The sequence below is a fragment of the Strigops habroptila genome, chromosome 14 (genome assembly GCF_004027225.2).
Source record: "Strigops habroptila isolate Jane chromosome 14, bStrHab1.2.pri, whole genome shotgun sequence".
Taxonomy (NCBI): domain Eukaryota; kingdom Metazoa; phylum Chordata; class Aves; order Psittaciformes; family Psittacidae; genus Strigops; species Strigops habroptila.
The window spans coordinates 4116952-4143339 of NC_044290.2; the positions used below are offsets into that span (position 1 = coordinate 4116952).

The following is a 26388-nucleotide window of genomic DNA, read 5'->3' on the forward strand; positions in this document are numbered from 1 at the left end:
CGGAGCGGCCGCCGCCGGGGCCGGGAGCTCCGGGGCTGGTGCGAGGCTGCCGGGGCCGCCGCCGCCGCCCATGGAGCCCAACGGGACGGCGGCGGCGGGGGGCAACGCCTCGGCGGGCGGCGGCGGCGGCCCCGGGAGCGGCCCCCTGCTTATCCCCTCGGCCTTCGGGACGGTGCTGTCGGTGATGTACGTGGCCGGCGTGGCGGGCAACGTGTACACGCTGGTGGTGATGTGCCACTCCGCTCGCTGCGCCGCCCCTATGTACAGCTCCATCGTCAGCCTGGCCTTGGCCGACCTGCTCTACCTCTCCACTATCCCCTTCATCGTCTGCACCTACCTGGCTCAGGACTGGTACTTCGGGGACCTGGGGTGCCGCATCCTGCTCAGCCTGGACCTGCTCACCATGCATGCCAGCATCTTCACCCTCACTCTGATGTGCACCGAGCGCTACCTGGCCGTCACCCGGCCCCTGGACACGCTGAAGAGGTCACGGGGCTACCGGAAAGTCACAGCGGGGGCTGTCTGGTCGGTCTCACTGCTCCTTACTCTGCCCATGATGCTGATGGTCACCCTGACCGAGGGGGGAAAGGCAGAAGGCAAGGTGAAGAGGATGTGTGCACCCACCTGGAGCGTGGACGCCTACCGGACCTACCTGACAGTGCTCTTCAGCACTAGCATCATGGCCCCAGGAATCATCATTGGATTCCTTTACACGCGCCTGGCCAGGACATACCTAGAGTCCCAGAGGAACCCCCCCCACAAGGAGAAGAGCAAGAGGTCCCCCCGACAGAAGGTCCTCATCATGATTTTCAGCATCGTGCTGGTCTTCTGGGCCTGCTTCCTGCCATTTTGGATCTGGCAGCTGGTGCGACTCTACAGCAGCTCCCTCCAGCTCACCACCCAAACCCAAAAGTGCATTAATTACCTGGTGACCTGCCTGACCTACAGCAACAGCTGCATCAACCCCTTCCTCTACACTCTGCTCACCAAAAACTACCGGGAGTACCTGCGCAACAGGCACCGCAACTTCTACAGGTTCACATCCTCCTTTCGCAAGAGGGGCTCCAACCTACAGTGCTCCTGGGGACGGTCCATGTCCTCCAGCAACCAGTACGACTACAGCTCGGAGGCCCTGGGCATGACGGCGCTGAAGGACAAGTGAGGAAGAGGAGGTGCTCCAGAGACACCAGGACCAGCAAAGCGTCTGGCCAAGGTAGGGCTTTGGGACCCCTTAGCCCTAAAGGGTCCTAAAACCTCATTTCTGGCAGTCACTTCAGTTAGGGGCAAGAAGTTGTGTGAAGCCAAGCACTATGAGATGCATCCAAATTTCCGTCTGGCTTAGGGCTGTAAGGGGGGGTCCTGTTGGGAGCCAGCAGCCACCCAGTACTAACCCTGCAGGGTTTCGGGTGCAGAAGATGAGGTGGATACATAGTTGGGTTCTATCACAAACTCTTTCCATGCTTTGCTGAGTTTTGCCCAGCTCCAGCTCTGCACACCCTTCCTCTTGCGTGGTTTCTCAGTGCTGTCTTTGAGCTACAGCTGGGTCAGATCTGCAAAGGTCTGAAATTGTCCTGGTATTGCTTAATTTAGCTGGAAGCCTTGGGTTTGCCCTATCTATTACTGTTATCTGTTTCTAGAGTGTGTAAAGAGACCTTTAAGCCCCTTTTCCTATTACCTTATACTGCACTACAGTTTCATCAAGCTTAAAGTCTCTATTTTAAAATTCATTGCAGCAGCACTTTGAACTCCAAGCATTCAAAACCCACAAGGTAAGCTGTCAGAAACCACAGGATTATATTAAAATATAAAAAAAAAAAAGCCCTGTACTTTTTTTAATGTTTCTACCTAAGGTGATTTGAATTTGCCACTGATTTTAAGTTGGTCCCTTTCTTAACAGTCAACAGGGCTTAAAAAACTGAAAATTTACCTTGAAAAGTAAGAAAAATGTCATATAATCCTATCACTCAAAGACCTGAGGTTCAAAGAAAATTGACTGAATCCTGTATCATGGGACTCATCATAAAAGGGATAAATTTATTCATGACATTTGATGAGAAACATTTTTCCTCAATGTATTCTGCTTATTTTCTCCCCGTAGAAAATCCTCACCACAGATACTAGAGATGCCTGTAAGCATCTAAACAATTGTAAGCCCTCAGTTTATAAAATAACTGCTGACTAAAAACTGGACCGTCATCAGGTTTCCCCTCACATGGTCTCTTCCCCCAGCCTGGGTGGTGTATTTACCAGGGGAGAGGCTGCTGTTCCCAGCTGTTCTCTGCAGAGCTCATGCATGTAGGGATGAAGTTGTGTTCAGTATTCCTCTTTCATGTTCAGGGGCAGGCTCTGGGGATAGGTGAAGCACGATATGAGTTGCATAAACTATTGTTGGCAGCTACTGGTACCCAGGGACTACTGACAATTGCTTAAGGCACAGTCATTTGCACTTTCTTATGGCATACTCCAACCCCTGTGTGCTTGAGAGGAGTGCCATTCCAGCCCTGCTGTATCTCTCTGTTCCTGTGTCCTTGGGTGATCCTCTTGTGTCACACACCAAACTTTAGGATATGTTTGTGCTAAAGCAGAGACACAAAGTGCCGACACCACAGCCTGGGATTGGGAGCAGAGAACACAGCCCAGCAACATGCTGGATTTTACACACTCAGCTAACAGCAGAAAAATAAAGCCTTCAGGGCACATGTTGGATGAAGACCAGGGACACACGTTCCTGTGCCAGGAGTCGGGCATTCTTCTTCTAGATGCAGTTGTTGGGGTGTTTTTTGGGGAGAGGGGAATAAGTAACTCACCTTGCTCATATTACTTGTAATCATGTGACTGTCTTTGAAATGCTGGTGACCACTTTATCATGTTCCAGCATTGTGTGGACTACCAGGCGGGGAAGAATAAACAGACCTAATGGAGCCCATTTCCTTATGCGAAACAGGGGGAGTAGCACACAGTTCATGCTGGGAATTGGCAGGGAGCTCAGGCTTCAACAGTTTTTAGGAACAACTTTTCAGGAACTAATTCTTTTTTTAATTATGAGTTCTGAAGTCATTGTTACTTTTCCTTTGCTTCCCATTTCTGAGGCTGGAAGTCACTCCCATATAAGAATAACAAAGATAAGACTTAAAAGGTGGTGTGGGAAGGTTGGAGAACGTGCGTCATCTATAAGGTGTGCTGTGCCATCCTGCTCTTGGGAAGCGTGATGGTGGGGCCGGACAGACATCCTGGCTGCAGCCCTTCCAGGTCGCACATGCCATTTGCCCACCCTGAGAAAGAAAATTATATTTCCTTATGGCTATAGAAAGAAAAACCCATCCTGATGTGCATCCTGCCCTGACACAGTGCTGATGTGTCTTGATTTCTATTGCTCAGCCCAAGGAGAAGGTCTTTGGAAGCCCACATAGCCACCACAGCATTACAAGGCTTCTGTAGTATGGATGATTACCATGTATGAAACAGTTGCAAAGCGTATTGTATACCTGTTAACAGGTATGGAAGGGGAAGCAAATGATGAAAGAGCTGTGTAGGTATCAAAAAGAGTATTAGGGAGTACACTTTCTGCTTTAACAATAAACATAGTTATTAGTAAGAAGAGGAAACAGAAAACAAGTCATGCTTAGGAAAAAAGGCATGAAAATGCAGAGCAGGTGAGATCTATACTTGTAACCTAATTTGGGGATAAGCAAACAGAAGGATTTGATTTGGGGTATACTTCCCAAGACATCAGCCCCCAGAAGTGATTCTGCTACCCTGCTCAGCGTCACAAACAGTGTGTGGAGGATGTGCTTTCTGTGCCACATCATCAGAGCATTAAACATCAAAGGGTTGATGGAGAAGCATCCAGATGAAAGGCAAAATATTAGATATTTGTCACTCAGTAGGTTTTTCAACCAGTATGTGCTGCATCCTAGTCCCATCTCAGCACTGGTTCTCTCTCCCATCCTACAAGGTTACTCTGGTGAGAGAACCGGTAAATTTGACGATGCCCCCAAAGCGGTTTTGGGGCAGAGGAGAGCCTGTTTAACTGGCCAGCAAGCAGAAGATGCTGCTGTGTGTAACGACTGATGGCTCTTCAGCAGCCCATGGAACATGACATGGTGCAAACACGACTCCCCAGGAGCCTCTCGTACTCCCAGGGATCAGAGCTCAATTTAAAAGATGAATTACGTAAACAACATCCCTCTTATTGCCCCATCAGACCAGTTAAACTGCCAAAAGTCAGTAGGTTTAACCCACTCCATAAATATCCTGCAAGAGCAGAGGTTTTAACTGAGTTCCTGTTGTCTGTAATTGGGCAAGCCTTGACTCTCCTTCATGTGCTCATGTTTTGGAGATGAGGACACAGACTTTGTGTATCTTCCTTTAACAACAAAACCAAATTAATCAAAATTAAACAAATTAGTTAGCTTTGGAAGGGGATTGCTGCTGCCTGTCTGTAGCAGAGAGTCCTGTCCAGCCACCTGTAAGGGGTAGCATTGCCCACTCCTCACCCAGAGTATTTTGGGGAGGGTGTTGGCTTGGTAGGATTCAGTATTCATAAGCACATGTCCTTGTGTGCAGGCCATGCAAAACTGCTGTAAAGCAGCTCAGGCTATTTCCTCCGTGAGGGAGAGGTTTTACCTATCCCCAACACTAAAAAGGATAAGTAAACTCCCAAAATAATGAGATTAAAAACACATCTTGTCTCCTCAACCACAGAGGCCACAGAAAGGTATGAAAATTGAGATAGACACACAACCAGATGGGACTTTACAAACTCCACATCTTGTCACTTATGGTAAATCTGAAGTATCCCAGGCCAGGGGGCTGAAGTAACAACAGGAAAATCTGTCAGGCTGTAACTGAGCAAAATGTGTGAATTTCATTGTAAACAATGCTACTTTGGCTATTACCTGCTCTAGTGGAAGGTTTCCCTGCCCATGGCAGGGGGGTTGGAACTAGATGAGCTTTAAAGTCCCTTCCAATCCAAACTACTCTATGATTCTATTCTTCTACATTCCAAGAAGGCAAGCTATATGTACCCTAGGATCATTTATCGTACCCAAATCACTGTAATCCTATGGTTTTCAATGCTTTTTAAAAACTTATCAATGATATTTTGCTGCAGGATTCAGCAGTCCTTCAGCAAAATGGAAATGGTAATATTTTAGGCAAGGCAACAGCATTGTTCTTGTTGGGCCAGAGCTTGTCACTGCAAAACTCCATACGTGCTTTACGAGAAAGAAATTAGTTTAATCTCTAGATAATCTTTCCCAGCACCCCTGAGGGTTGAGGGGTTTATGATTAAAAAAAGACAAAAAGGCAACCCAGACTGTGAAAGAAATGCAGTTTCATCCTGAGTGCTCTTTCCTTCCTTTGATCTAAGGTAGTACCTGCTGCAACCCTGACAACTTTTCCACTTTCACTTGAAAAGAGAGAACACCAGTCCTTTGTGGGACAAGTGTGAATGGTTGTTTTCACCAGACACAGGAGAATCCATTTGAAATTGACTGAATTTTTGCAGACTTCATCTTAAGTCGCACCATTTTTTTATTATGTCTCCCCACTTTTTTAAACCAAATTTGCAACAAATGCTCAAAAGCCCCACATTACAATTTAATCATTAGTGCAAGCAAATCCTTAATATTCTAATTCCTATTCCAGCAGTCATTTTTGGTGCTTAGTGCGTGATTGAATACCAGGGAAGCCAGTGAAAAAGGGGTGATTTTAGGAGCATTTTGTACCTTGTGCACTACAAAATGCACAGCTTGCTGCCCAGTTGCATTAACCAAGGAGAACAGGCAGGATGACTAAATTCATTATCTATTCCATTAGCATTATGAGAGGAGAAAGTGCATAAACCTTATACCCCAGTCCAGCCCTCATGTCATGGAAGCAGATCACACAGCACCTGAGAAATCCTAAAAACAGCCCCAAAAAGTCAGACGTCTTTGCCGGGAATTTTGGCTGGTTCAGGGGTGCTCGGCTCCTACCGTTGTATTTTGGAGTCCCTCTGGTGGCAGCAGCAACCTTCCATCCTGAGGTCTTGGGAAGAAAATTGGCTTTTTATTTTAGGTTCCACACCACCAGGGCACAACCTAAACTATAGAATAGCACTTAGTATCTTCAAAGTATAACATTACTACAACATCTGAAAGCGAAAAGCCTGTTTTGAAGACAAAGCCCACTCCCAAGTGCTAACTTCCCTCTCCCACGTTTCTTTCCATACTGAACCTAGACTAACTTTATTCCTGCCATTTTGCACAGCACCCACACTGCCAGCACCCACAGAAACACCCAGAGCTGGTGACTAAATACAGCTTAGCCTAGATGGAAGGGGTTTTTGCTTTATAATATTGGTCGTTGCTGTTAGTTTCAAGTTTTTCTAGGGAATAGGAGAGACATGGAGTTAATTGCTGTGTCTTATAAGAAATATATTGCTTTGTCTTCAAAATCATAGCTGCAGCTTCACAGGATATAAGTACCCTTTAAAGTTATTGTTATTACCATTATACAAGCTTTTTTGCCCTTGTTTGGGAATGTATCTAAAACACAGAGGGGAGAAAGGATGTGCCAGTTGGTAGCAAAGTGTCGGGGGGGGTGGATAGTCCAGGCTGGGTTTTGTGAGAGCTGATGGAGGAGCTCACTGCCGGCTCGCTCAGCCAAACCCTTAGGATGCCACAAGGTTCTGTCAGATTCCCAACACTGAAAGAAGTTATTGAAGTATATTAAAAAAAGGGACATATGTTTAAAGGGTTATTTTAAATGTAAATATTTCTGCTCAACAATCCAGCTTTCTGCCCACACCGAGTTTCTAGCATGGGGTTTATAACTTTAGGGGAGACTAATGTCATCTCAGCAGGTTTTGAATAGTCAGAACTGAGCTTTGTGATCTGTGGTCCCAGCTAGAGCTGTCTTGTCCCCCCAAAAAAAGGTTCCCAATGGGATATACCAAAGCAAAACTACTGTAACATTTTCCCTTTTTTCCCCATCCAAGACAATTAGAAGAGGAAAGGGAGAAAATAATCCCAAAGAACTCTTCTGGCATTTGGGCTCTATTTTTCTGGTTCTCTCAATTTATAATTTAAATGAAACATTTTTTTGTAAACACTAGGAGTGCTTCTGCAGTGAGAAACAAGGTGAAGAGTTAGGAAGCATTTGTTGAAATTATTAGAGAAAGCTGAACTTGCAGAAGGTCCCACCCAAACCCCTCGATCAAGATACCTGGAGGGAAAGTAGTAATAAGCTTATGCAAAAATCAAACATCCAGTAATAACAGCCTGTAACAGTGCTTGGCAGAGGATACAATTCTAAACCCAGAGTGGTGTTAATGCTGGAGAAGTAAAATACGCTCAGTTTGTTTCAGCTTGTTTGGGCCAGTGTCTCTCTGCATTGTTGTTAGCCTTTCCTTGTGCATTCCTGTTACGATCTTGAATTCAGCTCCTGAATTCTTAACTCAAGCCAAACATGAGTTCATCCAAACAAAGCAAGGGAGATTCCTAAAGCTAAATGTGGTGTGTTCATAAACACAGCCTTTTGGAGACAGTTACCACTTCGTGTATGCACCCCTGCAAACCTCACCAGGGACATCCATCAAATTCACACCAATTCTATGCCTTTTATTTTTTTTTAAATATCAGCTTGACATTTGAGAAGCACAGAGTTGGCTCTTGCAAGAAGCCTCCCAGGAAAAGACACTACATAGCAATGACTTCTCAGGCTACACTGAATTTAAAATCTGGAAGAATGAAGAAGGTAAATTAACTGTAAAGCAGTAATGCTAAAAGGGGAGAGACAGCGACACTCTTGAAGACACACGTAGAGGGAGGACACCTAAACCTCCAGGGACATGCAGGTCCCACCAGAAAAGCTGTGCGTGGCAGTGGGCACTACCAGCTCCAGTGCCGAGTCCTGCAGCATCCTCCCTTCAAGGGGTATGGGCTGGCAGCTCCCAACTATCCCTGTAACCCTAGCGTTAAATTGAGTTTCTGCTTTTTCTTTATAACAGATTTATTTTCTTTCAGTTAATGCTGTGGAAGGGAAAATGGGAATGGCATTACTCTAAAATCAGCTGGAACCCTAGTTACCTCTAACCACCACATTCTGAAAGAACCTTTTTGCCCCTGGACAATGTTCAGATTAAGGAGCAGTAGCAGGAGTCCATGGGAGTCCACAGCACTTGCCTGTATCATGCCTCATGGTAGCAGCAGTTATCTGATCCCACTCAAGTGTATATATTTGTCTCTTCCTTCACATCATCTGCTGGTGGGGATTTACAGGCCATTCATCCCCAGGGCACTAGTGCTGTTGATAAGTAAGCAGATAGGCTAAGAGCAAGAGAGCTAATAAAATCCAGAAATTTCGAAGGGAGTTGATGCTGGAGACGCCTACCGAGATAGCACTCACCATCAGAGCTGGAGGGAGATTAACTTAAACCAGGAAAGGTCAGAAGTCCTGGCTTCTCATAGAAAATCACTGCTGACTTATACTGTGATCTCAGGGAACTCGCTTATTCTTCCGCCACTGTTCACTAAGTGCCTAGAAAACAGCAACACCATTTCCATCATCTGCACAAGTGTTTGAAGATGTCACTGATGTGTGTGAAATGTTCTGAGATCCTTGGATGAGAGGTGCTAAATGTGCAGAAGGTGAAAGGCCTACTTGTAGGGATGACTTAGGGTTCAGGTTAGCTATTAATGGTCAAACAGAGGAAATGTGGGTGTACCAGAACGTCTCCATTTTTGATTAATGGTAGTTGGCTGGTTTCTAATTAATGGCAAAGATGATTGCTTACCCCACAGCAGTGGCAGCTGTGCGCAGCTGGCTTCACTGGGAACACAGCTGAGACGAGCTTCCTGATAAAAACATCATTTCAATGCATCCTTACCCTCTCTAAAGCCCCTCCTCGAGCAAGAAACAATATCAGGAGGTACAGTAGGGAAGCAAAATCTTTCTTCCTTACCTCCTGGGAGCCTCTTCTTCCCCAGATTATGGGTTGGGGGCACTAACAGCAGGATCGTGGTGCAGAGGAGGCTGAACAGAAAGAATTATCCCAACGCTCATCACTGATTGCTGAATACAGCAGAGCTTCCCTGACATTTTGTTGTTGGCATCTTTTTAGAATGATTAAATCTGTTGAGGAACCTCCGCCTGAGGCACAGCACGAGTAATTCTCAACAACAGAAGCAGAAGAAATAGCAACCCACTAACTTTGCCTGGCTGTTTTCATTTGTTTGCTTGTTTTAATACAAGGGCGAGTTTATTATGGCAAACACGTCTCAAACTTAAAAGCGCCTCCTCGACCTTTGCAGCAGCTAATTTTAGGCAGGATGAGAAAGTGAAACCCCACAGTGTACAGAGCCCAGTAGTAGGGGAAAAGCTGCTTGCAGGTCTGGTTTAAATGGGGGGGACCATAGTGGAAGGATTGAGGACATTGCTGGAGCATCACTTGATCTTTTACCTCCATCCATATAAAGTGAATGTTTCCTGTAAGAGGCACTGTGCACCCTGGGTATTCAGTATCTATCTCTGTTACTCAGAAAAAAACCCAACCCTCAAACCTGTGAGAAGTCTTGGGTTTAGTCCAATAAAAGACAAGAAAAACTTTAAACCTGTAACTTCACAGCTTTGGGAAACTGTGTCCTCCTGACTCTGCTCTCCATGTTCACAGCCCTAGCAGGGCCTGTGGAAGCAGGACAAGAGGGGCCTCGGGTGTGGGGAGAAGGGCTTTGACAAGTGCCCTACCTCAAAATGCAAGAGGGAAATAGTTAGTGTGTCACACTGAATTATTCATTAATCTTAATGAGAGCACAGAGAAATTGCTTTAGGCTGAGAGGAGGCTCAGGATGGCAATACTACATCACCATCATGCTGCCTCTAGTAATGAGGCTTTACACCTGGCATGAAAATAGGACAGGGGTGAGATGGCACCCAAGGGGGCTCCAGAGCAGACAGTGCACAGGCAGCTGCCAGGAACTTAACAGTGTGTTGAAATCTCACCTCCTGGCAGGATCCTGGTGCAGAACCAGCGGTTGATCTGACAACCACGTGCCCCGTTCAAGATGCAGCCAAGTCCCAGCTTGACTTCCTTGCAGCCCTCCTTCCTTCTTGCTCTATTCATTGTGCTCACAAGTAAACCCAGTGTGGGAGGCTCTGAACTCCACTAAGCCCTCAGGATGGAGGGTGAGGAATTACAGTGGCAGCACAGAGCAATTAGGAGCAGCGTATCTCTGCCCCTCTGACGGACGCAGAAAGAAAGAGAGAAGCTCATTGCCACAAGCACATTAACTTAGATCTCAAAGCAGCATCTTAATAGGCATTTTTATCTTCTGACACGTTCTTCAGTAAATGCTTATCTCGGAGCTGCGTGGCATTCAGAGTCAGCCTGTGGAGGGTCTATGTATAATTACAGACTTCATTCCAGGACCTGCCTTAACGATGTGCATTCCCATCGCTTGCCATAGATGTAATCTCCTGCCCACGCTGAAGAGAGGTTGAACAGAAAGATCATGGTTCAAACATGACTGTTTAGGTTATTTGTTCAGTAGAAATGTGGCTGGTTTTAGCATGTTTCTGTCTTTGGTGTTCTTACTTTAATCTTATGATTTCTTGTTCTGTCTCTGCATGTTCTGTCCTTTGAGTTACATTTCCTTCTCAGCAACAAGTTACAGCCTCCTCCAGGGACTCTGCTTCCGTCCCCAATTTGCTCCATAGCTAAAACTACCACCCGTCAGACTCTAATACTCCAGTGAGAGTTGCAAGGTGTTGGGGAAATTGCCTGCCTCTTTAATTTCAAATCTGTTGTTTCAGGCTGTCTGCAGGGAAGGCAGAAGTCTCTATTGATTTCCAGAACCTAATCAGGAATCAGGCGTGTTTCTGCAAGTGTGATTGCTATAAGCAAATCCTTCAACTACATTACAGAAGCTATGTTTGCATAGCTAGGAGAATAATTTGACAAGCCTTACTGTTGCTCCAGCCTCAACCTCCTCTGTGCCCTCATTTAGGTTGGTACGTCTGGTTTTGCAGTCTTGTGGGTTTAAAGGATTAAGCCATTTTTCCAATCAAGCCAAAAATAATTATTTCTTGTCCCCATCAGCTTCACTGTCCACCCCGGGCAAATAAACCAATACAACTGATGGGCCCTGAAAAGTAGCACTTGTGAAATGACATCTTCAAACCTGTTGTTAAAATCATGGGTGAAAAGCTTCAATGCACTTGAGCTTATTCTTGTTTAAAATACTGTTCAGACCAGTAAATAGCTGAATTCACAATCCAACAACTTTTACCCTGCTGCAGCTAGAAATACCTTTAAGACTTGTGTTCTCAGAGGATTTGGGCTTTACTTTCAGTTTTCTCCTTTCTGGTCAGTGAGTAAGGTAGCAGCTTCTGTCTTTAGAGATGCATATTAGCCCCCAGGGAGGCTTTGTAAAGCTCGTGAAGCAGAATAACCATCAGGAACCTTTATATCTTTTGCGAAAGCACCCATGAAAACAGCATTTCAATCCACACTAATAATTTTTATGATGGATCTTCAGTAGGGAAGGGACTATACGCTTAATGGCTCAGCGTTAGGGAGCAGTTTTCCTTACGCTGCCTCTGAAGCTGTGGGGTTTTTTCCTGTTCAGTTTTCAATTACTTGACTCACACTTCATGGACTTCATTTCCCAGCACATGAACAGCTGGTGGTTTCTGAGGCTGCAGTTGGCAAGGGCAGAGCCTGCAATAGGTGGTAATTACTTGCTGAGCTCATTGTAATTGTTCAGTTACTGAATCATTTGGGAAGGCAGGGGAGTATTTGGTTAATTAAGAGCTCCTTTAATCACTGCTAAATTTAGCCTTCCAAAACAGTGCTCACCTTTCCTGGATTTGAAAGCCTCTGCTTACCCACACTGCCTGGGAAGCAGGAATGCTTTCTCTTTAGTCTTGGACTTCAGTCATCTAGATGGGCCTCGCTCTTCACCTTGTGCTGTCGTGAGTTTGGTCCTTATTTCCCAATAGTTCTGACCCTCCCACAATTGGCTTCATAGGCATTAAGATCCCTCTGAAGCTGCCATCAGTCTCCAGCGAGATGTTTAATTAAAACCAACTTCCCTGTAAGCGCTCAGGCACTTCAGGGACCAAATTCTCATCTGATTCAAAAAATGCCATTACAGACAAAATAGCAAAGTATGAGCATTTAATAGAGCCCAGGAAGCGTGAGCAGGAGGAAAGCTTCTGAGCCCTGGTCATTTTTCTGTGGCTGCTGATCTAACAGAGTTGCTGGGCACATGCTGCTTCTGTTTGAGGTTTTTGATAATTTAAGGCTTAGGAAGCAAGTTATCACCCAGAGGATGCTTTCTGGAGCCTGGACTAACTCCCAGAGGCTCTGGGGAGCCTGCAAAGCAGTGCTCAAGACAAAAAAAAAGCATTTACAGCTTACTGTCACATCTTTACTGGTGCATCAAGGATGTCAAGTATCTGCATGTGAATTCAGTCAGGCCTCTAACTGAAGGCATTTTATTTGAGGACTTTTGGGGGGAGTTTTGAGGGAAGGACTTAAATGGGAGGTATCATTTGGCTCAGGATGAGTACAACTTAATTTTAAACAATGAGCTAATAGATTTTAAATAATTATTTTCCTTTGGGTTTTTTTTTTACCCTAGATTAATCTAACACATCATATTCTTCATGCACAGTATCAGTCAGGTGTAACTACTTCTGCAGGTACACCCATGGGATTTGGCTGTGCAAGGAGGCTTTGCTTTTCCTTTTTTCTCTCCTTTCTGAACACCTGCAGATCACTTCCATGCTGTAAAGAGTGTTCACTAGCATGTGCCAGCTGACAGAATTATCCCCTTTGGACTTCCAAAGTGAAAATGTTTAGAGCCTCCAAGAGGTAGCAGCTCCTGCAATGCTGCCTGTGGTACACACGAAGTAAAGAGGAGGAAGAATCTGTACTGAAGCTCATCCTCCACAATATGCTTCAGAACAAAGCAAACATTTTTTCTGTTAGGAAGACATTAGAATATTAGAATTGAGAATTATTAGAATATCAGAATATTAGAATAAGCCAGACCTCTTATGTCTGGAGACACACCAGCCTTTTACAAAGGCACCCATGAACTTCTTGTATGTTGCTTTTCATGTAAATGTTGTAAAAAAGGAAAATAATTGCAAAAAAGGAAAACAGCTTTTTTATGCAAACTCTGCAAGGTAAATTCTGCAAAACAGAAGAGCTGTCAAAGCAGGTTGATTTTAAAACCTGACAACCTTGACAGGGTCCTTGCAGCAGCACGAAGCCACATCATTGCTGCAGTTACCTGTGGTTGGGAAACTGTTGAATGCAACGGAATCCAAACTTTGTAACTCTCAAACGGGCAGAATAAATGATCTGGAATGATAACTAGTTGACTACTCTCCATTGGGTCCTTCCTTGAATGTTTTGCCAAACTGCTCCAAATTAATGGAGCTCATCCACTCCAAGTCTAGGCTGCTGAGAAGATGAGGAAGCTCATGGTGGGATCTTAGATTTTAAATATTCCTCTTTTTTTTTCTTTTTTTTTTAAACACAAGGACAAGGCATAAGGCACATCTTCAAGAGATCCGCTGATTTCAACTAGAGAAATGTTCTGGAATATTCTCTTTCTTCTCAATTAGTTATTTTTTTCTAAATTAATAAGTCTGAGACATCTACTTTAGCAAAACAAATAGTCCATCAACCGGGCAAGTGACTTTGCTTCATTTGCCCCCTTAGCTTCATCAGCACTACATATATGACGCCCTGGAGGGTTAATGTCTGTGTTTGGGGCCACTTCCACTCCTAGAGCAGTGATGAAGCTGCAGCAAACTGATCTCAACCCTCAATAGGAAGTTAAATGTCTCTCAAAAACTATTTCAGTCTCTTCTTCTGAAGGGATCCCACACTCTGCTGAGGTCCCTGGGCCATCAGTTAGCTTTACCTTTCCCCACCACATGTACTTGCAAGGTATCAATCCCCATCAAGTGTCATTTGGGATGTCAGACCTTGCTGTTCAGCACTCACCATTACCCAGATTTAGCATTTGCTACTTCTCAGCACCTCTTCAGCAGCAAGTGTCACCCTTCCCATCACCTGTAATGTCTTCCTGAACCCTATAGAAAAGTCCATGTACTATTTCCCATTCCCCCATAGAGTCTTTCCTGCTGCCACCACCTCCCTAGAGTCTCCAGATGTGTCCTCCCCATCCCAGCTGCTGACTGCACTTCAGATTTGACAGCCAGATCACACCATCTAGCCCTCACCATACCCTTAACCTCCTCCTGGGGTGGTCTCTACCACCCACCGTGAGCAGAGCCAAGGGACACAAGGGTTTTCTTGGCTTCCTACACAGGAGTGTGTGCAGTCAGAATTCTTGTAAGCATCAGTTTTACTGCCTCCTCCCAACATAAACTGGGCAAATTGATGGGAGTCCTGGCCCTGAGGATAAACACCATCTCCACTGTTTAGAGAAACTGTCTCCTGAAAGAGTCATGCAGCTGAGCTGACACCCTCGCTGCTGGGGAGCTCCTTCAGGGTATGGGAGGTGCCTGCTGGCAGGCAGAAACCTTCCCCCATCATCAGACATGAACAGGAGCAGTCGCTAAGGAGGATTAAGACTAGAAAAAGTCTGCAGTTAACTCAGATCCCATAATAACAATCTAAAACTTGTTTTGCAGAAATACAGAGAATAGCACTCTTCACCTAAGTCACTTGTAAAAATGCCGAGGGCTGATTTAAGCCTGTGCCAATACAGAGCTTGGCTTTTAGTTGCAATACACCAATGTTGCAAAATGCTCAGTTTTATGAAGTTTCCATATTTCAGATTAGTTTCAGCTTTTTAGCTGTTGAGAAATAGTAAATCCTCATGTGGTTAGAAAGCATTCTTGGCTGTTATCTCTAAAAAGAACTAACTTCAGTATTGTCAGGCTAGTACTCTGGAAGCAGACTGAGATTAGATAAGCTCTTTAAGTGAGGCATTTTTTCCACACCTGTGTTCTTCCCAACAAAATAGTATTTCTCAATGTCAAGGCAGCTAATTTAGGGGCAGATTCACTTGTCACACTGATGCAAACCTGAACCACTGGCTTGCTTCATGAATAAAGCTGACTTAGATATACACATGCTGTCCTCCCCTTCAAGGCCTGGAATACAACTGGAAAATACTTGTCTTTTAAGTGATCCAGTCTGGTGAGCCTGGACTACTCAGAATGCATTCATCAAGCATGCCATCACTAATAGAGAACTAAAATCTTATTCATTTAAAGCATTTTGCAATATCCTAGTCCTGCTCCCACCTTTGCCTCCTCCGTACCAGGAATGAGCCCTCACCTGTGCCTAGGAAGTAGCTATGGATGTCTAGAGAAAGGAGTGACTGCAGCCTCAGGAGGCAGGTTAATAACCAAGCTGAGCCTTCTTCCCTGCTGCACACCCATCCCCTGCACGTCCATCCACAACTAGAAGGAAAGAAAACTGAGGTTCAATAACCCTGTTCAGCTAATGGGCAGGGGAGAGGCAGACAATGAGACTTAAGATAATTGATCCACTTACTCCATTAATTAAAACCAAGGCTTTAAAGCTCAATTCAATCAAATAGTCTAGTTAAGAGGATATTACTAGGTATTACTAGATATTACTGTTCCCCATGACCCTTGGCTATCTTCGTAACTTTAATATATAAGGGTTATATGTGTCCACACAATTACAGTCCTATTACACCCCCCCACTCCAGGGGAGTCAGGTGAAGAGCACAGCTACTGTCAAACTCCTTTGCTTCTGCCCTGCTCGGGATCCTGCAAATCACAAAGCTGGCCTGACCAGAGGACCGAATAATTAATTTAGACCTGAACATCACAAAAGTATCTCCCTGTACAGTTCAGCTATGGAAAGGCTTTTGATTACTGCCCTTCTGTGCATGCTTTATGGCTGAAGTATTTAATTTAAGGAGAATGATTAGAAGAGGATAAGTTTTAATGGCCTGCTCCCAAGCCTAGATAAAAATCTTAGCTACAGAGTGGAAACGTGTTTAACTTGTATTGAAAGTGATAATTTCTGCAGCACGTTGGCATTCACTGACTCACAAGCCATCTGGAGGTGCTAAAAGCATTTAGAAAACAAAGTCAAGAGGTCTCAAGTTCCAGTTGTAGAGATGAAAACACCAAGGCTCGAAGGCAGTGGGCAGTCAGCTGTGAAGATGGAAGACTTCAAGGCTCTTGGCACTAATAAATGTGACATGAGTGAGTGCCTTCATCACCTCCTCAACCACGTGCTTTCAGCTGGGCACGCTTCAAGATGAGAACAGCTTTCCTGAGAAATCCACATGCATTTATTTCGTGCCTGTGCTGAGGCAGAGGAATGAGATTCTCCCTGCCTGCATGTGGTCTGAATGGATGAAGGTCTCAAAAAATGTGTATACCTAGAAAGGGAAGAAGCAGGGAGAGGACTAGATGTACAGAGACTGTGCAAGCATGAAAAAGCAGAGTAGAACCTCAATGGAGAGTATCAAAGTGCGGGTGCACATCCCCTACTCCTCAACTAAAGGATTATGAAATTAATAAAACTTTGTTCTTTTTACAGTTCAGAAAATTCCAAATTTTTTGAACCCTCTTATTTTCTTTTTCCAAGGGAAAAACTTCTGTATAGATCTGTATATTTACAGATTCAGTCTTAATTTCTTCTTGGATTGTTTCTTATTTACAGGTCTAGAGTCCACCTAGTGCCAGGAAAGGTACAATAGACAGATGTCATACAGGGGGGACACTATCACCTAGAAAAGGCCCAGTTGATACACAAGATACATGCAGAAGATTAATTTATCATTTTTTAAAAGGATGGATGCAGCATGACTTGTTTTAGCATACTCAACATTCACAATTAATTCAAACAGAAGATGGACAATAAATGGTACTAAGGAAGAAGTCCCATGGAAAATTTTCTGAAGGGTTTTAACAGCAAGAGCTTTGCTACCTGCAAACTCACAGCTGCCAGTTCTGTGCCTGACCTTCTAATGAAACAATAAAGCAGACTGAGGAGGGGGAAAAACATCAGCTCAATGTTGATGCAGATGTTTCAGCATGGGAGAAGGCTCCTGTAGCTGCTCTCTGTCTAACACCATCTTAACCTTAACTTACCCCTCTGCTTGACTGGCTTTTCTTGTATTTCTTTTTTCTAGTAAATGACAGTTTATTTTGATCATATTCCTGTCTGTGGAAAGGAATTGCTAACTAATTCCTCTCTCTCTTTAAAATAAAGGGACAAAGAAGAAAAACACATTTTTTGCCCACAGAACTGTCATAGTGAAGTAGAAATAATCCAAGTACAAGATCGCTTTTCTCAGTTATTTTGTGTTGAGAAGTGTAAGGACTAAATGGGCTTAGAGTTTGGTTTTACAGCAGCTTTTAAGTTTTGCATCACTTGGCAAATGTGGCCTTTTTATGGGGTTATTCAGTGAACCATATTTAAAGCCCTAATATGCAGAGAGCACTCCCAGAACATACATAAATCAGTAACATAAATCAGAAATAATATTTGCCTGCTAGAGGGAATGGAAGAAACCACCATCCAGAGCCAGTACAGGCAAAATGACTCCATTAGGAACTGCCGTTGTTTATTCCTCCCATATTTTATGGTCTGGTTGGTGAGTTTGACGCTGAGGAGGTCACCTGCGAGGTGTTAATCCTCCCAGAGACTTTACCCAGGCAGTGAAAAGCAGTCTCAAAAGAAAACATCAAGATTTTTTTCTGTGGAGTCAGCAGCAAAGGGTGCAGGCATCTACATATACAACTCAATATAATTGTATAAACTGAGGAACAAGGAAGAGACAAATTCTCAAGGTGTCTGTCCAGAAAAATCATGCCTTAGTAACCTAGTTGGCTTTTTTTGTTGTAGTTGACAAAAGAATGGGAAGGATATGAATTTCTAAAATGAGCTTTTTGAACACTGGAGGCCTATTCCAAGAAATTTCTAGAAGCAAGTAACAGGAATGCTCCATAAATCTCAGCTTTTCTCTATAAATAAGCTATTTTCTTCAAGACGAGGCACTATGGTTTCAGGTGCATGCTCCTTCAGTACTTCTACACTGAGTCATCAGCTTGAAGTCTCCAGTGAAGGTCTCAGTGAAGCTCATTATTAACAATATATCTGACCTGGCAGCTCATGGATTCAGTCAGTCCAGATTGCTTAGACAACCTCAAGATTATCCAGCTGTAAATCTCAGTATTTTGAGGGTTTTGCTTTGTTTGGATGCATCTAAAGGTTACAAAAATAAAAGAGATGGTACTTCGAGGCTGCTTGATTGATCTCACAATAAGAACTAACCAAGCAAAGCATTTCTTGTTGTGACCCTGCAGTCTGATCTGCATGTGTAGCATCCTGTTAAAGTCAATGAGGGTTCACAAAGGAGCAATTCTACCATCAATACAAGATAGTCACTGACAAAGAACAAAAGAAAAAGAAGAAATTAAGTTTCTTACCTGTTTCAAAATTCAGTACTCACTGTGCACAAGTTATCATGAGAGACAAGAATGCTCAACAGCAGGCAACACTGATCCCTATTTCAGCTATATAAGACAACAGGCAAGATGGAAATAAGTATCTCTGAAATAAAGGGTGTTGTTTCAAATATGGACAATGCCTGTAATGGAAGAAAAATAAAGAGTATTTGGAAAAAATGAATGCTGAAGAATGAAAAATCTGAAAAGTTGAGCAACACTTGACAGTTCCACCACTGTTAGATATTCTTCTTAAAGATTAATACGCTTCATGGGCTAAAAGGGTTATAGGGAAAAGCTAGCTGCTTTTCAGTTCCAGCCAGCCAGCCTATGAATAAATAATGGGCTGAGCTTACATACCCTGTTCAATATATGCTACAGGTAAAGGTTAAATGTGCTGAGACAGAACTGAGAGATTAAATAAGTGGTTTGAGGGGAGATGATGGACGATCAAAGATAGATGTGCAGTTTGGAGACAAGACAGTTATTTTCTTTGGACAGTCCATCCTGAAAAGCTTTAGTACAAGCCTCCAGCATTCACATGGAAGTTAAAAAAATGCCTACACAGATACTTTAGGCATAAATTGATGATCATCGAAAGAGTTGACTGGCAGGTTTCAGCAAACGAGATGTAAAATTAGCTTTCAGCTTCCTAAGGTTTACAAACACAGAGACAAGGCAGAGTATGCTCTAGTTCTTCACGGTATTTTACAAGGAGCACCAGGCACTCAGAGAATTACCCGGCACTTTACAACAGCTGTCCTAGCCTGATTTCCCAAGAGGGCTGCCTTTCTGAATGAGGCTAAACCACTCTATGCATGCCAGAGCCATCTGCGGTTCAGAAAAGAAATCACTCTTCTGCTACTCTTGGAATGTTTGGTTGGATTTCCGCACAAGAGACTCAATGGGGAGACAGGAGTTGGGATTGATTTCTTTTTTGCTTGGGAGAGGAAAGGGAAGGAAGGTGGCTGGTTCTACTTCCTTCCCTCCAAGGAGCCCTGACCTCCAGCAACATTTCCTGGGCTTATTCGTAGGATTTAGACAAGAGAAAAATATTGCACAAGGCTACACACGAGCGCATTAGAGAGACCCACTTCACATATAAACACTGTGTAAGGATATCTAGATGTAGGAGGAATGTGAGGAACTCTGTACTAAAAACAAAGTCATTGTTATTTACTAGGAAAAGGAAAGCTATAAGGAAGTTCAAATGTACTAAAATTCCAAGGGAAGAAACTAAACCAGATTTTCTTGACAGCACAGTCATTATCAATGTCATTTCAACTACACTTTTAACATGGGCATCATTATGTGCTACAGCCTTGAGCAGTACCCTATTGAGATCTTGACCTTATAAATAAAAATAAGACAACTTAAATTTCTGCTATAAATCCAGATTAAGATATTTTTCTAAGTAGAGTATCCTGGTAAACATTTCTGCACTTCAAATTCATCAAGATGGAGCTCAGAATATTTTAGATTGACAATACATATTCAGGAAAATCCCAACATAAACGTACCTTTCCAAACCTTCATTTGATTTATGGGGAATCAAAACCACAATGATTCCACAACTGCTTACAGAATGAAAATCTTATACGTGAGAAGTGCCAAGAAATCCAGTCAGAATTCCTAAAGTCATGTCATAGGGGATAAAAATTAAAATGCATGCTACAGGATTGAAAGCTGCTTTACACTACAAACCTCATCTGATCACATACCTGTTTGTTTTACAGAGGTTCCCGATATTCCCCCAAAGCTTTGAATGGAAAAATAGTTTCAGAAGTCACACAATTTCACAGAAGTCCTCGGGAAGCTTCACTCACTCTCTCAGTATGGATCCAAACTCTGGCTTGCTCCCCTCCCATATTTTTCTATTTCACTCTTTGACTTCTCTCAAGCAGGTTTTGCCTTTCAGTACAAATAGTTTTCTTTCAAAATACAAATCAACATTCCCAAATCCTTGTAACAAGTATGCAAGGCTGTAAATCTAACATCAGGACTTTGCCCCAATTCACACCGAATATGTACTACTGACCTTTCTTTACTTTGAACCACAAGGGCTCTTTACAAAGGCTCTCACACAACTGGGAAACATCGAGGCAAATCCTGCTATCACCGTGTGTGTAATTAAGAGCACTTGTCTCCAGCAGCTTGGCATCAGATTTATGCTGGTTAAACAGAACAAATCCTGACCTCAGCATAATCAGGGTTCTAAGAAACAGAGCACTGCATTTCCCAGTAGCCACAGGCAGGCTGAACCTGGAAGAGAGACACAGAAATTAAATTATTTCAAATGCAGAATTATCTGTCAAGAACTTAGAAATGATGCGCTTAATTAAAAGTTATTCAGGGTATTTAAGTGGACTACAGTAAGTTAAGCCAAGTTCGATCATTGAATTCTGCAAATTCTGCTCTGCCCCAGGAACATCAGCCTTTCTGCAATTACTGTTTTCCTGCTGGAGGCTTTGATTCCACTGTACTTCCTCATTTGCTATTTAATTTCTTCACAGATCTAGATGTTGCTTTTAGTAGTCCAGATATTGAAGCTTTGAGTAGAAAAATCCCAGTTGGTACTAAAACATACAGCATCTTGAGTTGTTATGCCTCTTTCAAAAGAAGAACTCTCTTCACAGGTACAGCACACGAGTTTTCCCCCAAATTATATTTGACAGGTTTAGTCATCATATTGAATGCATCACTGAAGCTTAAACACTCCAAAAGACAAATATTAACTTGATTTGATTTGTGAATGTCAGTCAATTCATAGCATGAGATGCACCATGTCTGGGAGATATTTCAACACACAGGGTCTTCAAAAGATGACAATCCAGGAGATTAGCTGAGTTTTCCCCCGTGGTCTAACATGATTTTTGTGGAGCAGTAGTTTATGGAGGGCAGTTCCGAAAGTGCCATTTTCATTTAGCACAACCCAAAGCCCACGAGACAGACAGCAGTAACTAACACACACTTTTAAAAGTGGCAAAGCAATTTCTATGACAGTGTTGCAGAGCAGCAGAATTTACAGGGAAGTAAGAGTCTTGGAACATCACACCTCAACCTGGACAATCCCAACCTAAATGCACATAGGTCCCTTAATCTTTATATTCCACTGCTTTCAGATATTTATCTGTAAAAGGCCCTACATCTAAAATGTCAAGGTAACATCAAGAATTTAGTTTTAACTCAGTAAAGCAGGTGCTGGTGCTCTTTGTCTGGCTTCACGTAAGACAACTTGGGAGTTATGCAAATTTCTTGGAATTAACAGGCTTTGAGACAAGTATTAAGATATGGAACCCAACATACTTTATTATTTCCATCATCCAGCTATTTTAACAATTCTTCCTGGTCAGCACAGACAAGGAAGCCTTTTTCAGGTTTGAGAACAAAGAAATGAAATTACAGCAGTCTAATCCTGCTGGTGTACCAAATGAGAACACTCACAATAGAACAAGTCCAAGTGCCCGGTCATCATTCCTCCTTATATTGATCATCAGTGTAATCCCCCCCAATACTTATTATTTTCATGAAAAGCTAGATTAAAAAAAGTGAAAACTGTATGCATTAAAAGAAAAAAAAAAAAAAAATCAAAGCACATTCATAGATTTTCAAGTTGTTTCACAGAAATGATATAGACTATTAATGAAATAAATCAACATCTTTGCTTCAGAACTTGACTGAAAAAAAGTTAGGTTTTCCTACCATTTACTTATCAATGTGCTGAGCTACAAAATCTTTGCTTTTAATAAGAAAGCAAGGTAGTTGGCAAGATTTGTTTATTACTTTATCTGTACTCCAGTGCAATCATCCTCTCTTCTCCGAAGTTGTCGTAATTTATTATTCAAGGAAAACCACAAGCTAATGGTCCTAGTTAACAGAAAAAAGTCTTTGTACTAAACTGAAAAAGAGAAGTCCAAAAAGAGCTACTGAGAGACTTTCTGAAACAGATAAAACATTGCTTTGGACAAGATAAACCACAGTATTTCACAACACAAGATTTGTAGTTGTGTCAACAATAACTAAAACCTGAGTTTCCTTCAACTTGGTCTTCAGATTACATTTAGGCCCAATAAAGAGATGAGTTCCAAGTGTTTTACAAAGCATTTGTAATCCAAAAGGAATAGGCTTTCTGGCCAACCAGAGAATTGTATTTCAGACTTTGTATTAATTAGTCCCTGTTTGCAGCAGAAAAATATCTGTAGTAATTGAATAAAAAAGTCCCAATAGCCAAACCACAGGTGTATCCCCCACTAATGCCCATGCTAAGGAGAACACATTCATCAGCAGAAGGTACATTCAAAAGAATAAAACTCCTCTTGCTCTATTAATTTGGGCCAAACTTCCTACAGTCATCTTAGTAACTGAAGAGACTAAATAATAGCAGCATGGGGAGTCGTATCAAGACATGGTCCAAAAGATTGTTTCTATCCTTTAAAATGAAGAATTTTAAAATAAATTTAAAAAATAAAAAATAAAGAGCCCACTCTAGAACTCTTCTTTGTAGCCTTTGCCTTTAGGACATGAAGACAAACCATTTTCAGCATGTACCAAATCTAAGACTGTCTTTAAGGCACAGTTAGCCATAGTTACGAAAAAGGACATGTGAAAACAAAGTGTATTACAATATATTAGTGCAGCTGGGAAAAATCTAATTGAATGTGAGGTTACAAGAGGTGTAATGTCCCTTTTTCCTCTCCTTTCACAGGGCTTCTCTCATTCCATTTGACCTCGTGTTCCATCCCCAGAGGGATTACGTCAAGACTGGATCCCCAATGCCATGGTCTGGGTTGCAAGTGAAGGAGATGGTGATGGCATAGCGAGTGCCCCAGTGAACCTTCTCCACCCGATGAAGGTTCTCAGATCCAGAGGTGAAAAAGGAAACCCGGCCTGTAAAGACAAAGTATTTAGTCAGTGACATGGAGTTTGCCACTCAGCTATCAGCTCTCTGCACAGTTCTGCTGTTGTCTCAGTCCAGCTGTTCCCTAGCTACCTGAGAGCCCATAAGTCATCACAAAGACAAACTGTTATGAGCTTATGCTACACCCTGACAGCTTTATGTACTGTTTAAAACACGTTAATCCTTTGTGCCACAAAGCTGGAGACGTAATTCCACCATATCTCATAGTTTATAAAAGGCAGGAGGAAGCCAAGAATATCTGAAGCCAGTTCTTAGTTGCCTCACATTAAAAAAAGGCAACTCTAGTGACTGCCAAAGTGTGTTGATTTCCTCCCTCCTCCCCTTCTAGTCTGGACTCTAATTTTAGACCAAAGAAGGAAGAAGTACTATGAAGGTGGCAAAAAGTCTTCAGTGAAAAAATCCTCAGCAGGTTTACAAGCAGCTGTGGCAGCTTCTCAGCACTGTACCAAGTATTTGCTATAGCTTTTTGTGCACAGTCTGATCCCTCGCTATTCAGCCAGGTTAGAAAGTTAGGTATCAGTCATAAACAGATTACTTGTCCTTAGAAAGAGCCACTCCATCAATGCATTGACTTGGATATTGTTCTATAGATGCAAGACCTTACTCCTCTGCTTTCATCCTGTCTGAGCTTTGACCATAACCCTGCCTTAGGGTTCTCCAGGCCTTAAGTGGCACCAAGATGAAATGCAGTTACTTTGATAATGATAGCAAGCATGAATTAGCATCCCACTTGATGAAACAGCAGAATGGAGCCCTCTGCACTTCCACATTATTAAACTGTTCTGAAAACATAAAAGTTTGATGTTTAGCAAGTAACTCAGAACTGATGCAACTCTGTAGTTGTGTTAACTGATGCTCAAGTTCTCCTGAGAAAGCCAGTAATACTCATACACACACCAGTTTCATCCCCATAGCGTGCGATTTCCCTTCTCAGGCCTTTAATTCCACTGTTCAAATGAGATTACAGTTTGCTATAAAGCTTACCATAGGGAACTCATGTTGACAATTAACTCTGCCTGGGACTCGTTCACAATCAGGCAAAATGAAACACTTAGATGCCTATTTAAAATTTGCACAACAACAAGATAAACTATTCCAGCCATTACACAAACTCCCCTGCAGAAATGGATACCAGGCACGTAGCTGGTTTTCTCTTCTGGAAGTGATCCAAAGATCCAGAAGTTGCTTTGCTTACATCCTCCTAAGCAGCACATATGGAAGGTTTGAATGAAGCTAGACCAGCCTTATGGAGCTCGGTTTACCCACTAATCAATAAAGTCTGTCTGAGCAGCCTCTGTGTCCCTTGCACATTCAGTTCCAGTTCACTTTTAATCTTTCATAGTTCAAAGAGTCGTTCATAACTGCCAAACAGAAGTCATATCATACTCTGCCTGTGGCTGCACATCAATAATGAGTAAAGCTATATATATAAAGAATAAATTCATTCATATACACAGCTCATTTACACCTTGGTGTCCTGCTTTATTGGATGAAAGACTAAATGACGACAATGTATTCCTATCCTGTAAGAGTTGAATGAACAGTGCTACCCTCAAGGATTTTATGCAAGTCCCTGTGTCATGTTTCACATCATTCAGGTAGTATTATTATTAGTCCCTCACCTACTCACCAAAAGCTTTGCCTTAAACTGATTTTCAAGTTTTATTTGATCTGTTAGTAGTAGTAGTAATTCAGAGCTAGACAAGTTTCAGTGTATTGTTTAAGCCAGTTAACTGGATTTTTTTGGCTATAAATATGTCTTGATTTCTTTCTTTTAATAAATATGTCTTCATATAAATGGTGTCTTATAGCTCCTTGTGCATCTGGTCCTATGTGTCAACTGGGGTCTTCGAGTCATTGAAGAAGCCTAGTCAGTTTCCAAAGATACTTTTTCCCCACTTGGGAAGAATTTCTTTTAAACCTACTTCCTTTGCAAACCTCTGAAGGAAAGCAAACTCTCTCCATGGTGTTTTTAATAGTATAAGTGTTAAACTGTCAATAAATATATGGTAATATCATTACCCAGAGACTTCTGAGGAAAAACGTAAGATAAAGTAAAGCTGGGCTATTACCAGATAGGATGACTCCCAGGACTTTCAAGCACACCAAAACTGGACCCCTTCATAAATTTGCTTCAATACACAGTACGTGGAAACCACTTCAAAGATTAAATCAGTACAAGAAAGCACGCAGGCCACAACTAAGCAAGTTCCTTCAGAAAGTGTGGACCTACTCCTAGGTTATAACCTGTCCTTGCTCTAGCTATTTTTTGATCCATTTTGAATTAAGATTTTTAACCCCTGAAGTTCCAAACTATGAACCATATTAGCAAGTTAGTAGGATCATATGTAATATAGGTCTGGTTTTAGCTGTGAGATTGCGTTCAAAATATTTAAAGTGCACTTTTTAAAGTGTTACACACTGCCACAACTAAGATAGCTGTGACAGGGTTTCTCTTTGAGAATGAGAGGAAGACATGCATAGGGAAGTTCCTCTAAGCTCTCCATTCTATGAAACATTGATAGAGTGAATGCTGAGCTTCGTAAGAGAGAAGCATTGTACTACAAATGCTAAAGAATGACTATGCCACTATTCATTGCAGATAAAGGTACATCTGTACCTACCATTTCCTGATGAAACATTTTTGAGGCAACAAAAGCTCAGGAGAAAGTGTGTAAAATTCTAATCTCACTTCCTTTGTCCTTTTCTTTCATTATTTAACAATGGCCTCAAATCTGTCTTTTCTCCCCTCCTCTGACCTGCCTGCACAGATTTCTTTCCAACATGCTTTTCTGCCCTACTAAAGAAATCTACCTCCTAGCACTTAATTTCAGTTTGATTTATGAACACTTACTGCTAAAAGTGTAAGCTTTTTGGAAATCACAAGCTACTACTCAATACAATTTTATAGTATATTATCTAACCAAAAAAGAGAAAGTGTGGTCCTTAAGGGATGAACTTTTGGAGAGAAAGAAACAACAATGGGATCATCTCCTGTTTTG

The 26388-nt window shown here is 42.5% G+C and overlaps 2 protein-coding genes across 3 annotated transcripts in view; one reads left to right on the forward strand and one right to left on the reverse strand.

The window, feature by feature from the left end:
• Positions 1 to 25184, forward strand: LOC115616850 (urotensin-2 receptor-like). Its single transcript, XM_030506623.1, has 2 exons — positions 1 to 1213; positions 23174 to 25184. The coding sequence occupies exon 1, from the start codon at positions 71 to 73 to the stop codon at positions 1160 to 1162; it is 1092 nt and encodes a 363-aa protein (XP_030362483.1). The 5' UTR covers positions 1 to 70; the 3' UTR covers positions 1163 to 1213; positions 23174 to 25184.
• OGFOD3 (2-oxoglutarate and iron dependent oxygenase domain containing 3) overlaps positions 21752 to 26388 on the reverse strand; it is a 40836-nt gene continuing 36199 nt past the window's right edge. For both annotated transcript variants that reach the window (XM_030506624.1, XM_032920297.1), the window contains one exon: positions 21752 to 23355. In XM_030506624.1, the coding sequence (XP_030362484.1) occupies positions 23219 to 23355 (137 nt within the window). In that variant the 3' untranslated portion in view covers positions 21752 to 23218. The remainder of the gene's footprint in view (positions 23356 to 26388) is intronic.

What these genes read in the sequence shown, in the direction of transcription:
- LOC115616850 (XM_030506623.1), top strand. Translation starts at nt 71, where the DNA reads ATGGAGCCCAACGGGACGGCGGCGGCGGGGGGCAACGCCTCGGCGGGC.